Source organism: Myotis daubentonii, chromosome 1 (genome assembly GCF_963259705.1).
Source record: "Myotis daubentonii chromosome 1, mMyoDau2.1, whole genome shotgun sequence".
NCBI classification, from domain to species: Eukaryota; Metazoa; Chordata; class Mammalia; order Chiroptera; family Vespertilionidae; genus Myotis; species Myotis daubentonii.
Genome location: NC_081840.1, coordinates 209,175,281 through 209,191,500, shown reverse-complemented (window position 1 = coordinate 209,191,500; position 16,220 = coordinate 209,175,281). Strand labels below are relative to the sequence as shown.

Genomic DNA, 16,220 nt, shown 5'->3' with positions numbered 1-16,220 from the left:
AATTGAATCTCTGAAACGATATTACTGATTCAGTTGCCAAATATGCCTACAGGCATATTCTTGCTTTGGACTAACTCTGAACTTATAAAAATTTTCTCTGTATATATTTATCTGAGGTTCTTGATACAACCAGAAGCAATAACCCCATCATGAACAATTAATTAGATCAGATAAAGTAAAATTTTCAGAAAGTAATCCAAACAATCATAAAAAAGTAACTTACTTGACAGCATTTGGATCCAAACTAGCATATAAATAATACAAGCATTTCATTCTCTCTTCCGTTTCCAGATTGTGGGGAACAAGATACTGAGCAAAGATTTTTTCTACCAACAGCCTACGAAACAAACACCCAATAACACAATTATTCTACTTTTTAGAGATTTTTATCTATAGTCTATGAAACAAACGAAAAACCTCCCAGATAACACTGTTTCGTTTTTTAAAAATAGCCATTTTGTGTTAGAACCACATTCTGCAAAGATAACATGCCAAGGGTGGTATGAATATGTGTAAATACAATGAAAATGATCAATATGTGACCAGTTCTTTTCCCTGGAGATAGTTTTGTGGCTTTATTGTCTAATTTGTCAGTATGAAATAGGTGTTCTAAAAGGGTTGTATGTCATTCCTAAACACAGGGTGCTAAGGTACTAAGTCACCTATTCTTCCAATGGTCTGGAGCTATAACAAATGACTTAATACTAATATATAAAGCTATGATCTCAAGAATAGCTAATTCTAAACCAAAACAACCTACCAAAACCCCACATTAATTTCCTTTGATTACAGTTCAGCTCCTTTCACATGCTGTCATTTAAAAAAAAAAAATCAGGGGGTTCTACCTTCATACTACTTCCTGAAAATTTAGCTTTTCCGTGTATAGTTGATATCTCTTCTTTCCATGATCTTGCTAAGCTTATATTTATTATTCAATATCATTGGAATAAGATAATACAAGGGCTCTTCTTCATTAATCAATAAAATACATATCCAGTGATGCAAAGTAGTCAGTCAATTTAATTCAATAACACATTACCAAGTATTTTACAAAAACCAAAATCATTATTACAATCCAATATAAAATAATAAGTAACATTCAAATAATGAAAATGACAAAAGGCCTCATCACATGAAAAAAATCATAACTATTATGTATGGGGATGAATGTTAACCAGACTTACTGTGGCAATCATTTCTCAATATACACAAAGATGGAACCACTATATTGTATGGAACCACTATATAATTATGTCAATTATACCACAATAAAAAAATAACACAGTAATACCTCTATTGGTACTTATGGTGTTGTAAAAAGGAAAAATAATAATTAATAATTATTAAATAGTGCTGTATTGCCAGGTATAGAGCTAGGGGGCTTTACATTCATTATTTTACTTAATCCACATGACAATTCTTTAAGGAAGGCTTTATTATTCCTTTTTAGATAAAACTGAAGTGGCATAGAAGTTGTCAGTTGTGCAAGAGCACACACCCAATAAAGGGCAGAATGAACATTTGGTCTCTAGTATGAATCCAAAGCCTATGCCTATTTCACTATTATTATGCTACCTTACAATATTGGCTAGAGTCTTATACAAACACTAGAGGCCTGGTGCACAAATCTGTGCATGGGTGGGGCCAGGCCGGCTGGAAGGAGGGGCTGCGGGCAGTTGGCCGGCTGGCCCCACCCCCTGGCCAAACTCCCAGTCAAGGGGACAATTTGCATATTAGCCTTTTATTATATGGGCTAGCATGCACAAATATATGGAAAATAGTTTCTAAACTTAGAAGTTATTAAAAAATTAAATAGAATTTTTATTTTTTAGAAATTAAAAGCACCTTTACATTCAACCATTCTAGCAACATATTACTCACTTGTCATCGATGCTATTCTGATAATAAATATGCAAAAGTTTGTCTTTTATCCAGCTCACTTTCTCTGCAGCTTCCTTTCCTGCTTCACCATGAAGACAGTATTTCTTATAAAGCTGAGCCAAACCCATCATAGCTTCTTTTCTTACTCGCCACTAGAAAGTATAAAGTTTATTGAATGAGCTAGATATCAAACTTTAGTATACCAATCTGCAAAAATTGCCAATTCTTTACTAGGTTGTACTATTAGATTTATGTGTACAAAAACAGCACAATATTTTTCATAAGAGGCAGACAAACTGTTTAACCAACAATTTTGAATATGCTCTGACTTAAAAATCAGGCTACTTTAGAAATTATCCAATGCCCTGACCGGTTTGGCTCAGTGGACAGAGCATCGGCCTGTGGACTGAAAGGTCCCAGGTTCAATTCTGGCCAAGGCTTGCAGGCACATCCCCAGTAGGAGGTGTGCAAGAGGCAGCTGATCGATGTTTCTCTCTCATCGATGTTTCTAACTCTCTGTCCCTCTCTCTTCCTCTCTGTAAAAAATCAATAAAATGTATTTAAAAAAAAATTATCCAACGCAAATTCTGCTAAATCATCTGCCAATTTATTTTCCTCAAAGCCAAGCAATTGTAAATCTTAAAAAGATTTCATCCAATTCTGTCTAAAAAAAATTTGGCCAAGTTTTAGAAGCAATTAAAGGGTAAAAATATATGAAATGCACTCTGTACACAAAAAAGAATGGTTTATCCTAGTTACATCCCATTTGATGTTAGCTCAGAACAAGAGCAAAATTTAATACCAAGATCCTGGAATTACTAAATTGGAAAGCACCTTGGAGAGCTTCTTAGGTGAACTTCCCTACCTTAGAGATTACGAGGGCAAATGATTTACCTAGCCACGTACTAGTCAGTGAAAGACTCTGTGGAACTTCTAGAGTTTGGGATGGTTTACTAGGTGGAAATAAAGGTAGTTGGAGGAGGGTGTACAGAAAAGGAGACTATAAAAACATAGTTAGGCCGGGACCGGTTTGGCTCAGTGGATAGAGCGTCAGCCTGAGGACTGAAAGGTCCCAGGTTCGATTCTGGTCAAGGGCATGTACCTTGGTTGTGAGCGCATCCCCAGTGGGGGGTGTGCAGGAGGCAGCTGATCGATGTTTCACTCTCATCGATGTTTCTAACTCTCTATCTCTCTCCTTTCCTCTCTGTAAAAAAATCAATATATTAAAAAAAAACCACACAAAACAAAACATAGTTAGAACCATGATAGTAAAATGTAATAAAGCAATAACCAAAAAATATATTTGTCTCAATAACAAATCAGAGAATACTATCTTTAGTTTAAATTTAAACTCCTTAATAAAATTTGTGTAGTAGACGGAATGAAACTTTGTTCCCATACAACAGGTAATAGATGGTTTGTAACATTTGTTACACAAAACCAAATAATTTAAGCAGTAACACCTAAGATTAAGTCCTGTCCTTACATTTTATAGAGAAAACAAATTTCAGAAAGGCTATACCCAAGGCCATCTAATTTATTACATCTAAAATATCCAATAAGGCTGGGCCGGGATGGCTCAGTGGTTGAGCATTGACCTATGAACCAGGAGGTCATGGTTCGAATCCCAGTTAGGGCACATGCCCGGGTTGTGGGCTCGACCCTTAGTAGGGGGCGTGCAGGAGACAGCTGATCAATAATTCTTTCTCATCATTGATGTTTCTATGTCTCTCTCCCTCTCCTTTCCTAAAATATCCAGTAGTGCTATTATGAGCATATCACATCATGCAGGAAGATTCATTCAGTCACTCTTTCTGAAACTATAAACAAACATTGACAGAAATAGGAATGAAATGTTCCTAAAAAGAGGAAATAAATCAAACAGCAATACTTTAAACTGGTATGTGTGGGCTGTGGGGTGGGCCAATTATCAAGTTACTACTATGCAGAGTATCATTTCATTTAAATTAAAGTCAAGGGGAAAACTTTTCAAAGTCAGAATTATTGACATAGCTGAACAAGTTAAACAGTGTCTATGCTACATAACTGCCTTTCTTGACTATTTCAAAAGGACTTAAAGAATACAGCTTGCTTTATTTCATAACCAATAAATATCACTTCTACCCTGAAATTATAATTAAACTACACTGGATTTGGGAGAACAGCAGGTTTTCATCTACGCCCCAATAAAATAGCACAGCGCAAAGACAAACCTTTGTTAAAGACGTTTATAAGTAGCACATCTAATCAGCCTGTCTTGCATGTCTGTCTTTTGCTCATGGATGACACTATGCCTTAGCAATTGCTACTGCTGTTCTTAATACTACTTTTCCATATAACCCACATGTGTGTGTTTTAATTTTTAAAAAATGTATTGATTTTAAAGAGAAAATAAGAGGAAGAGGTATTTTCTCCCCACTTATAATTTATGCATTCCTTGGTTGCTTCTTATATGTCCCCTGACTGGGGTTTGAACCCACAACCTTGGCACATGGGGATGACGCTCTAACCAACTGAGCTACCTGGCCAGGGCAACCCATGTTTTTAACTGCTTCCACACGGTGGACACCACACAAAAAGAGCAAATAAACACACAACTGTGATTTCTGCCCTTAGATTGGCATACCAATATGAAAACATCATAGTCAGAGAAAATATGATTATCTTTTAGTTAAATGAATGACAGCATATCCACCTAAATAATAGAATACAGTCCCTTTTGAAAATATTTACAGGTGATAAATATAATCAATCACTACTCTTTCAAAACTCATCATGAAAGTGAAAAGGTAAAATAAAACTTTAGCTTTTAAAAAATATATTTATATTAATTTTAGAGAGGAAGGGAGAGGGAGAGATAGAAACATCAATGGTAACAGAGAATCATCCCCCTAATGCATGCCCCCTAATGGGGGTGGAGCCCACAACCTTGGCATGTGCCTTGACTGGGAATCAAATTGTGACCTACTGGTTTTGGGTTGACACTCAACCACTGAGCCACACTGGCCAGGCTAGCTATTCTTTTTAAAAGGTAAGCTAGAAGCAATCCATGCATGCCTAAGATCTGAAAAGCTATAGAATACAGTGTATTCATTTATGAAGGTAATTTAAAAATACACAGAAATACAAATTATTAGCTCTTTATTTGGCAGTGTATTAATTTGATTTTCACACAAAAAAGCTTTAAATATAACAATAGAAAATAAATTCTATTGCAGTTAGTAAACAATTTAAACAAAGTAAATTACAAAAGAGTAAGATTCCTCAGAGTTTACCCGTTTATCCAGTGTTCTTTCCCTTACAAAGCCAAGTAGCTGATCATTTACTAAGGCAAGGTCTCTTTTGGCAGCTGTTATTATGGTAACAATGACATCATGGCGAATAGCTTCTTCTGGGTCGTGTGATCTAACTTTCAAATATTCTGTAAAAAGAGAAAAAACTAAAAATAAATGTTGGCTATCATATCTGTCATGTTCAGAATGATAGAAGAGTCTAATGCTTTAAGCTTTTGTCCACAATGTTTACAATATTTATAAAATGTGCATAAATTTAAAGCATTTTATTTTTGAGGTGGCAATACCCTATGTAAACACAAAATAAACTATACCATAGTATTTACTACTGCACAATCATATCCAAATAAATAATGTATTTTACATCAACTATTCTGGAAAAGTCAAATCACAACACAGTATCTGATTAAACATATTACAATTTAAGTTACAGTACAAATTAAGATTGAAAAAAGAAAAACAGTAAAAAAGGCTTATAGTAAGTTTGCTGATAGGTATATATCTGCACATTACACAATATAAAATACAGAATTAACATTCTATGGCCTATAAAAAATTCCTGAATATTTACAATATAAATAAAATCAAAACAAAAAAATGTTACTCCCTCTTTTTTGGTGAACAGCATTTTGATAGAAGCCATTTATTTGCCATTACCAAATAAATAGGTTCAAATGCTCTATGTTCAAGTGAATAATAAGAAATTCTAGTCTAGTCCAGAAGGTAACCACTTTCTTAGTTATTAATTGATGTTACTATGTTTAATTTTCACATAGGTATAGTGATTTCATAATAACATATCATAAAAGCCTACTTCCTCAAACTATGATTTCCAAAAAATTCTAAAGGATTACAATATGAAGATTTCAAATATACTTTTATTATATTAACATGAAATCATTTACTACTCCATGGCTGATATAGACCTGAAATAGTGCCTGCCAGAATTAAAATCTAATTCAAAAACTGAAGTTAAGGTTAAAGGCCACATATAAAATAATATAAACCAGCTACCTTACCTGTGAGATCCTTTGCTAAATCTGGGTGATTCATTAAACAGTGACTGGCAAATTTCACACTTTCTAATCTCACAGGAACATGAATGTCATTAAATCTACATATGAAAAGATTGCTAAATATTAGTTGTAAGGCAAAACAATTATTTTCAAATAAGGTACACATATCTAACATTATGTAAATGCCCATAAACATGAAATTACTGATTAGAAAGTGTGATTATTATGACAATTAACATGTTCTGAAGGAAGAATATAAAGTAAAACAATAATTTCACAAAAACAGTTTGAAAACAGAATTTATTTACCATTCTAAAACAAACAAAAGGCAGTCTAAACACATCTCCCAACCCACACTACCAACAACTTTGTAGAGCCAAAAATGTAAGAGTTTAAAATTATTCTATAAAACAAACAAACAAAATAAATATTTGAAACACACAAAATCTACTTGAAAATATTTTTCTATGAGGAAAATACCAGGGAGATGTGAGGTAGAAAGAAATCATATATGAGGCAGATCCAGAAGTTCAAAGATGAGTACATGAAGTGCATGTGTCATACTGCCTCACAAACAAAGTTTCATGTGGACAGGACCAACATTAAAATGCTCTTTTAAAGGTATCATATATTGTAAGAATTCAACACCTATGAAATACCACATGTGAATTCAAAACTGCACATAAAAAAAGACTGCATATAAAATAATAATAAGCTGAATAACTCAAATTTTAAAATTTTGGACAGTTTGAAAACCAACTATTAATGGTAATGTGATTTTAAATAGCAGGCAATATTTTTACTTTTTAAGTGATCTCATAAACAACCAATTAGCCTGGCCAGTGTGGCCCAATGGTTGAGTGTGGACCAGGAACCAGACAGGAGGTCACAGTTTGATTTCCCTGATTCCCAAGCAGGGCACATGATCGGGTTTCTGGGCTCAATCCCCACTAGGGGGAGTGCAAGAGGCAGCCAACGGATGATTCTCTCTCATCACTGATGTTTTTATCTCTCTCTCCCTCTCCCTTAGTCTCTCTGAAATCAGTAATAAAAACAAAAACAACAAACAAAAAACATATTAAAACAAAAAAACTCCACAACCAATTAAACTAAAGCAATTTAATAAATGTTTTAATTTTAATGTCCATGCCTACTTTCTTATCCAGAGATAATCAATCATATTTTAATAAATTCTTGCATTTAGGATTTATAATTTTCTAACTGCCAGAGAAAAATAAAAACGCTATTTATGACCAAGTTAATTACAAAGTATCAAAATACTTGTTGCTAAATAATTAAGGAAAATAAAACAGACTGTTAATACTTTTCCATGAATCAGAAACCCATTGCGGGAAATAGCAGTGAATTTAAAACTATAAAGAAAGCTCTGCCCAGCCGGTGTTGCTCAATGGTCGGGTGTCGATCTATGAACCAGAAGGTCACAGATTTATTCCCAGTCAGGGCACATGCCTGGGTTGTGGGCTCGATCCCCAGTGTGGGGTGTGCAGGAGGCAGCCAATCTATGATTCTCTCTCATCACTAATATTTCTATCTCTCTCTTTCCTTCCTCTCTGAAATCAATAAAAATATATTATAAAAAAAGAAAATTATTTTAAAAAAAGGAAAAAAGAATACTCTTATGGTTTAGTTTTTACAAGTAACACAAGTAAAAAAAGGATTCTTGAATTTTGTTGTTATAAATATTGATGTCAATCACAAGGACAGAATTACTCCTCTACATATTGACAAGTACACTTCTTCATTCTTTCTACTCTAATTCTTATAAATTTAAGCTTGGTTATTTAAATACTAGAGGCCCAGTGCACAAAAATTTGTGCACTCGGGGGGGAGGGGGGCTCCCTCAGCCTGGCCTGTGCCCTCTCGCAGTCTGGGACCCCTCGGGAGATAACGACCTGCTGGCTTAGGCCTGCTCCCGGGTGGCAGAGGGCAGGCCCAATCCCTAGGTGCAGCCCCTGGTTGGGCTCAGATCAGGGCCGAATGGGGGGTTGGGGCACTGCCCCCTGTCACACTCAAGGCAGGGTCGATGCCACCCCCTGTCAGGCACAGAGCAGGGCACGTCAGGGGGTTGAGGAGCTCCCCCGTCACTCAGAGAGTAGGGCTGATAGGGGAGTTGGGGGCACCGCCCCCTGTCACACACAGAGCAGGGCGGATCAGGGGGTTGGGGCGCCACCACTCTCACACTCAGGGCAGGGCCGATGGGGAGGTTATGGATCTACCCAGTCACACAAAGAGCAGGGCCCATGGAGGGTGGGGGCGTTGGGGCACCGCACCCTGTCACACAGAGCAGGGCCGATCAGGGGGTTGGGCGCCGCACCCTGTCACACACAGAGCCGCAGGGTGATCAGAGGTTGGGGAGCTCCCCCGTATCAGGCACAGAGCAGGGCTGATCAGGAGGTTGGGGTGCCTTCCGGTCACGAACAGAGCAGGGCGGATAGGGAGTTTGTGGCCCCACCCCGTCACACACAGAGTCGCAGGGTGATCAGGGGGTTTGGGCGCTGCCCCGTCACGCTGATCCCGGTGCTGGGAGTCCTCTCGGCTCCGCTGATCCTGGTGCTAGGAGGCATATTACCCTTTTACTATATAGAATAGAGGCCTGGTGCATGGGTGGGGCTGGCTGGTTTGCCCTGAAGGGTGTCCTGGATCAGGGTGGGGGTCCCCACTGGGGTGCCTGACCAGCCTGGGTGAGGGGCTGAGGGCTGTTTGCAGCTGGTCACACACCCTTCAGAGTTGGGGTCCCCACTGGGGTGCCTGGCCAGCCTGGGTGAGGGCTGTTTGCAGCTGGTCACACACCCTTCAGGGTGGGGGTCCCCACTGGGGTGCCTGGCCAGTCTGGGTGAGGGGCTGAGGGCTGTTTTCAGGCTGGCGGGTGACGGAAGCTCCCAACCGCTCCTTTTTTTCTTTTTCTTTTTTTAATTCTGGGCCAGCTTTAACTCTGAGGCTCCAGCTCTTAGGCCTCCGCTGCTGAAAGTAGGTAATCGAAACAATGTATAACTCCAGCTCTGACTTCAGCTCTGAGATCCCAGCTCGCTGAAAGCTGGTTTCTGGGGGGTTTTTTTTGTTGTTGAAATGTTTCAAACTGCCAGCTCAGAGGCCTGCAGCGGCAGGCGGGGAACGTTGGAGTCCTCCGTAACTGAAGCAAGCAAGCCTCATGTTAGTTTCAAGCTGCCTGGCTGCCGGCCACCATCTTGGCTGACAGTTAATTTGCATATCTCCCTGATTAGCCAATGGGAAGGGTAGCGGTTGTACACCAATTACCATGTTTCTCTTTTATTAGATTAGATTACTTAATCCAATTAAGACTTTCAAAGTGTAAGTTATCATTATGTCAGTGTCCAAAATTTCTGATTTGTTCTATTTTAGTGTTTAACCTAAGACTATTATTACAAGTATTATATCAAATTTACTTTAAGAAAATTTCTGAGCACATTTTCTGAATAGGTTCAATTAAACAATGGTAAATCTCAAATGCTCTCCAGAATACTAATAGTAAAAATTGACTTTTTAATCAAATTTTGAAACAAAGAAATACGTACAGGAATGCAAAGGGGAATTTAATACATTGCATAGATTTTTTTCAACCTTAACATCAAGTTGATAGAATGTAATAATTCTAAGTTCTTGAGAGGGAACCTTAAAAACTATTTGAGTGAAGTGGAATGGTATTTTCAATTTCAAAATCAGACGATACCAAATTAGTTCAAAACATACACCATGCAATTAGACATGCTACAGACCTAAAAGATAAGCACTAGTAAATGAATTGGTGGACTGAAAAATGGAATAAGTATGTCTTCACTTACATGATTTTTATTTAAAAATCTTAAGATTTTGAACACTCTTAGATGTTTCCTATTTATTCTAATGACATTATTTAGCACAAAAAAGATTAAAACTGTTATGTGGATAAGCAATAAGCCTTCTTCATAAAAATCTGTCTTCTGCCGAAACCGGTTTGGCTCAGTGGATAGAGCGTCAGCTTGTGGACTGAAAGGTCCCAGGTTTGATTCCGGTCAAGGACATGTACCTGGGTTGCGGGCACATCCCCAGTGGGAGATGTGCAGGAGGCAGCTGATAGATGTTTCTCTCATTGATGTTTCTAACTCACTATCTCTCTCCCTTCCTCTCTGTAAAAAATCAATAAAATATATTTAAAAAAAAAAAATCTGTCTTCTAATTTGTTCTCCAAGAAAGATAGCAACACAGATACTAAAGAAACAAACACTTATCCATTAAAGTTTTGATATATGTGTGGTTTTAGTGGACCATATTGGTCTCCAAAATATAAAGAATCCATAGAATTATATGTTCTCTTACCGTCCAAGAAAACACTGCCAAAGAGGACGATTCTGTGTTGCCAAATCAGAATCTTTAGAACCAAACAATTTAGCTAAAAGTCGAACAACGGCTAATCGCTCTTCTCCATCATTGCTCTAAGGGAAAAGAGAAAATAAATGAATCTGGCAATTTATTCATTGGATCATAGAAAATAAAATGAAACATTCCCCAAAAGCTAAAGTTTCATATTCTGCTTATAGTGATATGAGAACTTTAAAATACATGCTCTCCTTTACTATGCTGATATTGTTTTGATTCTATGTTAGATCATATCTGGTTCTTTGCTCTTACTTCAAACCCTCGCAGCTGCTAATATATGCCTACTTCCCTGCTTGCTTGCAGTCTACACAGATGTTACAGAAGTAAGGTAATCTTCAATTCTAAAATTCCCTAAGGCTCCTAGAAAAAATTCTGTGAAAGGAGAAGCTGCAAATAATTCCCATCCTAATAAGCCTTTTTTTTTTTTTTTTACAAGAAATCGTTCCTATAATTTGAACTCCAAAATAAACCCATGTCAATTAAGGTTTTGATATGTAAAGTTTTAAACAAGGATCGATCCTCTGTTGACTGGAGAATAAAACACAGAAGAATGTCATAATTCAGGGAAACTCATTTTAATAGAAGAACAAGAATGTTAATAAGAAGATATTAAACTAGATCAACTAAAGGACTTGTATGCATGCATATAAGCATAACCAATGGACATAAGACACTGGGTGATAGGGGAGGCTAGGGGACTGTCTAGGGCGGGGGGATAAAATGGATACATATGTAATACCCTTTGTAATACTTTAAGCAATAAAAAAAAAAAAAAAAAAAGAAGATATTAAACTGAGTACTACAAAAAGCAAAACTTAAAAGTTGTTTTTGATAGGGGCTTCCTATTTTCTTGTCCTGAATCAATATGTTATGAAAATTATGTTCCAATTTCACTAGTGATGTCATCTCTTAATATAAATTATTCTGAAACCATAAGGTGTTTTTAAAAATCAGATATTCACTAGGAAAATAAAGGCAATGATTAAAAGCAACTGCTGATTTTTTAAATATTCAAATACAACGTCTAAAGCAATACCAGAAATCCAGTAACAAATATTCATAAGATAGTAAGTTAAAAAAGAAAAAGGAGTATGAGATATAATCTTTTCTTTATGATTCCTTATCTTCACTTTCAGGAATAGGGATTTTATGGATAAAATGGGCACATGTATCAAACATGAAAAATGAAAATGTTATGAAGCTTTATTGAACACTTATAATCACAAAACGACTTACTTCGGCAAAGTTTTTCTCAGGCAATGTGACAAACAGATTAGTGCTGCCTTTTAGTAAGTACAATTGACTAGCCAACATGATTTATTTTTTTAAAGAAATCAATCTATCTCTTAAATGTCAAACACTAGAATAGGGGAAGTCTTATTCTATTTACAAGTGACTACTTTAGTAGCTTAGTGATTATTTCAAATGATGTTATATTTCACATCTATGTATTTAACTACTGAAATAAAAATAAGTGAGAATTCTGAATATATCAATATGTGGAACAACAACTGATATTTTTCTCTCTCTCTCCCTTTCCCCCTCCCTCCCTCCCTCCCTCTCTCCCTCTTTCCTTCGCTTCCTTCCTCTCCTTCTCTCTAAATCAAACAAAACATTTTTAAAAATGAAAAAAACCACTGTTTAAAATAAATTCCTTGAGTGAAGTTGGAATATAATTTATAGTGATGGTATAATTTTTTGATGCAAAAATGATGTACAACTATATTATTAATCTATCTCAAAGTGTAAAATTATCTCATTAAGATATTACATAATACATTGTTTGACTATAAATACATATATATATCTTAATAATTAAAACAGTGGACAAATATTAGAGATTTTGCATCAACAATTTGCCAGTGACTTTCTAAAAAAACCCCACAAACCTTAAAAGGCTGCTCATAGTTTTCATTACTTTTTAGGAATGGTAACTAGAAAAGATACCTAACTCTAACTGATTCAGAATAATTCTCGGAAACTTCACTCTAACCAAAATAAGGCAATAGTAACTGGGGTTTGGTGTGTTTTTTAAAAAGATTTTTAAGGAGAGAGAAAGAGAGAGGGAGAGAAAGAAAAATCAATGTGAAGGCAGAACATTGGCCGGCTGCCTCCTGCACCAGCCCTACCGGGGATGGAGCCTTCAAATTGAGCATGTGCCCTGACCAGAAATCGAACCAGAAACCTTTGAGTGCATGGGACAATACCCAACCAACTAAGCAACACTAGCCACTGCAATACAGTAACTGTTTTACAGTACTTTTAAATTTGGGAAATAAATGTAAATCTCTCTCTCTCTCTCTCTGCATGCCATGAAAAAAGGCTTAAATGTAAAATGTGGCAAATTTCATGATAACTACAGCCAAGACTGCTAAGTAGGACAACTCCAGGGTACCCCTGAAACTTAAGAGAATAGCACTTTGTGGATCCATGCAGTAGCCCAGTACAGACTAAAATCAGATTGTAACCTGTGACTCTTAACTATTAAAAGTTGTAGCTATATTCAGAGATATAACTGCCGGGGTCCAACCCCAGCGGGCCCAGGGGTCCCCAAAGGTGTGGACGGAGTCGGCGAAGAAGGAATGACACGGAGATAGCGTTCAGTTGATCAGCAGCCTAGCCAGGATCTCTAGCCCGGATCTCCAGCCAAGTTCTGCTCTGGATCTCCAGAGAGGTTCTGCTTAGGATCTCCAGCCAGGTTCTGTAGCCATGTTCCCTCGCTAGGTTCTCCAGCCAGGTTCTGTCTGAGATCTCCAGCCAGGTTCGGTCACCAGGTTCTAGTCAGGTTCTCTTGCCAATTTCTGTAGTCAGGTTCAGTCCAGGATCTTTTGCCATGTTCTCTCCAGCGAAGTTCTTCTGTCTGTAGGTTCTGTCTGTAGGTTCTCTCTTCTTAGTTCTGTCTTGTAAGTTCTGTCTCTTGCTGTCTTGTTACATCTGTATTTATACCAGTTGATTCAATCCTATCAATCTCTATTACAAAGGTTAGGGCGTTTCTTATCTCCATTCCAGGGAGTAAAGATTATGTAGCTTAAGCATGATTGTTCGTAGTTAAAGTGATTAATTACCCGCCTGGCACTTAGTTGAGGGGTTTTATTCCCTCCCTAACTTCAGGGGAAAATCCCTACCTGGGGAGACAACCTTTCTCAGAGAGGAGACCTTGGTTAAAACACATAGTGCCAAGAAGGTGAGCAAACATTTTAAGAACAGTATGCCATATATGCCAGGTCCCTTGAAACAGCAAGCATGGACCGGCTCCCGGCATATAACTACAGAAAAATCACCACAGTAATACTGGTAACTCAAAAAGGGGCACCCTAATTATATATAGATAGTACCTAAACTATTCTGAATTTCAGTTTCTTTATTCAGGATGAGAAAAGTAACACTGGTACAGTATAGGGCTGCAGCCATGAGCAATTAATAACACAGGTGATGGCACCTGTTTTAAGAGAATAAACAAATATTCCAACATTATTATCTAGACCAGTGATGGCGAACCTATGACACGCGTGTCAGAGGTGACACGTGAACTCATTTTTTTGGTTGATTTTTCTTTGTTAAATGGCATTTAAATATATAAAATAAATATCAAAAATGTAAGTCTTTGTTTTACTATGGTTGCAAATATCAAAAAATTTCTATATGTGACACGGCACCAGAGTTAAGTTAGGGTTTTTCAAAATGCTGGCACGCCGAGCTCAAAAGGTTCGCCATCACTGATCTAGACACAGTATTGAGTTCAGTATAAAGTTTAAAAAGACAAATTTATTTATGAACATAGCAAAACAAAAATCAATGGCTTTGTTTTATAAATATACTAAAACAGATTACAATAGAAATAACATTAACTCACTATAGTGTTAATTTTTTTAAAAAAAGGAATTAAGAGTAATTGGGAACTGGGGTAAACTGAGAAGTTCATAATTCATTTAAGGTGTTTCTGCTCTGTTTTAGCCATTTTGTTGTCATATAGAAATATGGACCCAATGTTGCCATATCACCTGATTTTTTTTATTGTTGCTACTATTATAGATGTTCCTCATAAAAGAAAATGCATTCATCTGAACTTTTAAATGAAATTTGACCTTAACACTTACATAGTCATTCAATGTTAGTAACTAAAGAGAAGAGTCTTTGTTATGAGATTAAAAAAAAATTAAATAGAACCTATTTTCAGGCTATACTCAGCTTGTTAGCAACCTATGCTTTAGATTAAACGAACCTACTGAAGTATGCGGTATGAACAACCACTACAGTTTAGCTTCCCTCAGTTTACATTAAGTCCATACATGGAAATCTGAAAGTTTAGTTTCTAAATCCACCCCATCACCTATCATGGCAATCTTGTTTATGGATTAAATGGGTTTGACTTTCATGTTGAGACACTGGGAGAAAATATTTTAATACTTTATATCTAGAAGTAACTTGGCACGTAAACATCTTTAGGCTGTTCTTAAAATAAACTCTTAATATACAAATAAGACGATGTTCTCCATATAATATTTTCCACAACAGAGTTTCTGGTATCAATGTCCCTTATACTAAACTAGTGTCCTGGTGCACGGATTCATGCACATTGAAAGGAAATTAATTAGAAAAAATATTTTAATATTGCCATTTGCCCTTTATCTTATTATAGAAGTCAACCAAATTCATGATCGACAATGACAGATCGAAGCACACGTGTGTGACTGGCGCCAGCGAGAGCTCTGTATGTATCGTGCAGGCATGAGTCAACTTAGCCTTTTATATATATACTAGAGGCCCAGTGCACAAAAATTTGTGTACTCGGGGTGGAGAGGGGGTCTCTCAGCCTGACCTGTGCCCTCTTGCAGTCTGGGACCGCTTGGGAGATAATTACCTGCTGGCTTAGGCCTGCTCCCGGGTGGCAGAGGGCAGGCCCAATCCCTAGGTGCAGCCCCTGGTTGGGCTCAGATCAGGGCCGATTGGGGGGTTGGGGCACTGCCCCCTGTCACACTCAAGGCAGGGTCGATGGGGAGGTTGCAGTGCCACCCCCTGTCAGGCACAGAGCAGGGCCAATCCGGGGGTTGGGGCGCTGCCCCCTGTCATGCACAGAGCAGGGCACATCAGGGGGTTGAGGAGCTCCCCCCTGTCACTCACAGAGCAGGGCCGATAGGGGAGTTGGAGCACTGCCCCCTGTCACACACACAGCCGCAGGGCCCATCAGGGGGGTTGGGGCTCCGTACCGTCACACACAGAGCAGGGTCCACAGGGGGTTGGGGAGCTCCCCCCTGTCACGCACAGAGCAGGGCCGATCAGGGGGTTGAGGAGCTCCCCCCTGTCACGCACAGAGCAGGGCTGATCAAGGGGTTGGGGAGCTCCCCCGTGTCACGAACAGAGCAGGGCGGATAGGGAGGTTGTGGCCCCGCCCCATCATACACAGAGCCGCAGGACGATCAGGGGGTTTGGTCGCTGCCCCCTGTCACGCTGTCCCGGTGCCGGGAGGCCTCGCTGCTCCACTGATCCCGGTGCTGGGAGGCATATTACCCTTTTACTATATAGTATAGAAGCCTGGTGCATGGGTGGGGGCTGGCTGGTTTGCCCTGAAGGGTGTCCTGGATCAGGGTGGGGGTCCCGCTTGGGTGCCTGGCCAGCCTGGGTGAGGGGATGATGG

At 38.2% G+C, this 16,220-nt stretch overlaps 1 protein-coding gene across 15 annotated transcripts in view; it reads right to left on the bottom strand.

The window, feature by feature from the left end:
- Positions 1 to 16,220, bottom strand: part of PDS5A (PDS5 cohesin associated factor A) — a 114,653-nt gene that overhangs the window by 50,705 nt on the left and 47,728 nt on the right. For 14 of the 15 annotated variants that reach the window (XR_009449684.1, XR_009449686.1, XR_009449685.1 and 11 more), the window contains 5 exons: positions 10,526 to 10,641; positions 6,194 to 6,288; positions 5,157 to 5,302; positions 1,882 to 2,033; positions 224 to 337 (listed from right to left, as the gene is read on the bottom strand). Coding sequence is in view for 10 of the 15 variants with exons in the window: in XM_059673033.1 (XP_059529016.1) it covers positions 224 to 337; positions 1,882 to 2,033; positions 5,157 to 5,302; positions 6,194 to 6,288; positions 10,526 to 10,641 (623 nt within the window). In the remaining 5 variants the exon portion in view is untranslated. The remainder of the gene's footprint in view (positions 1 to 223; positions 338 to 1,881; positions 2,034 to 5,156; positions 5,303 to 6,193; positions 6,289 to 10,525; positions 10,642 to 16,220) is intronic. The other variant, XM_059673041.1, reaches the window with a different exon arrangement.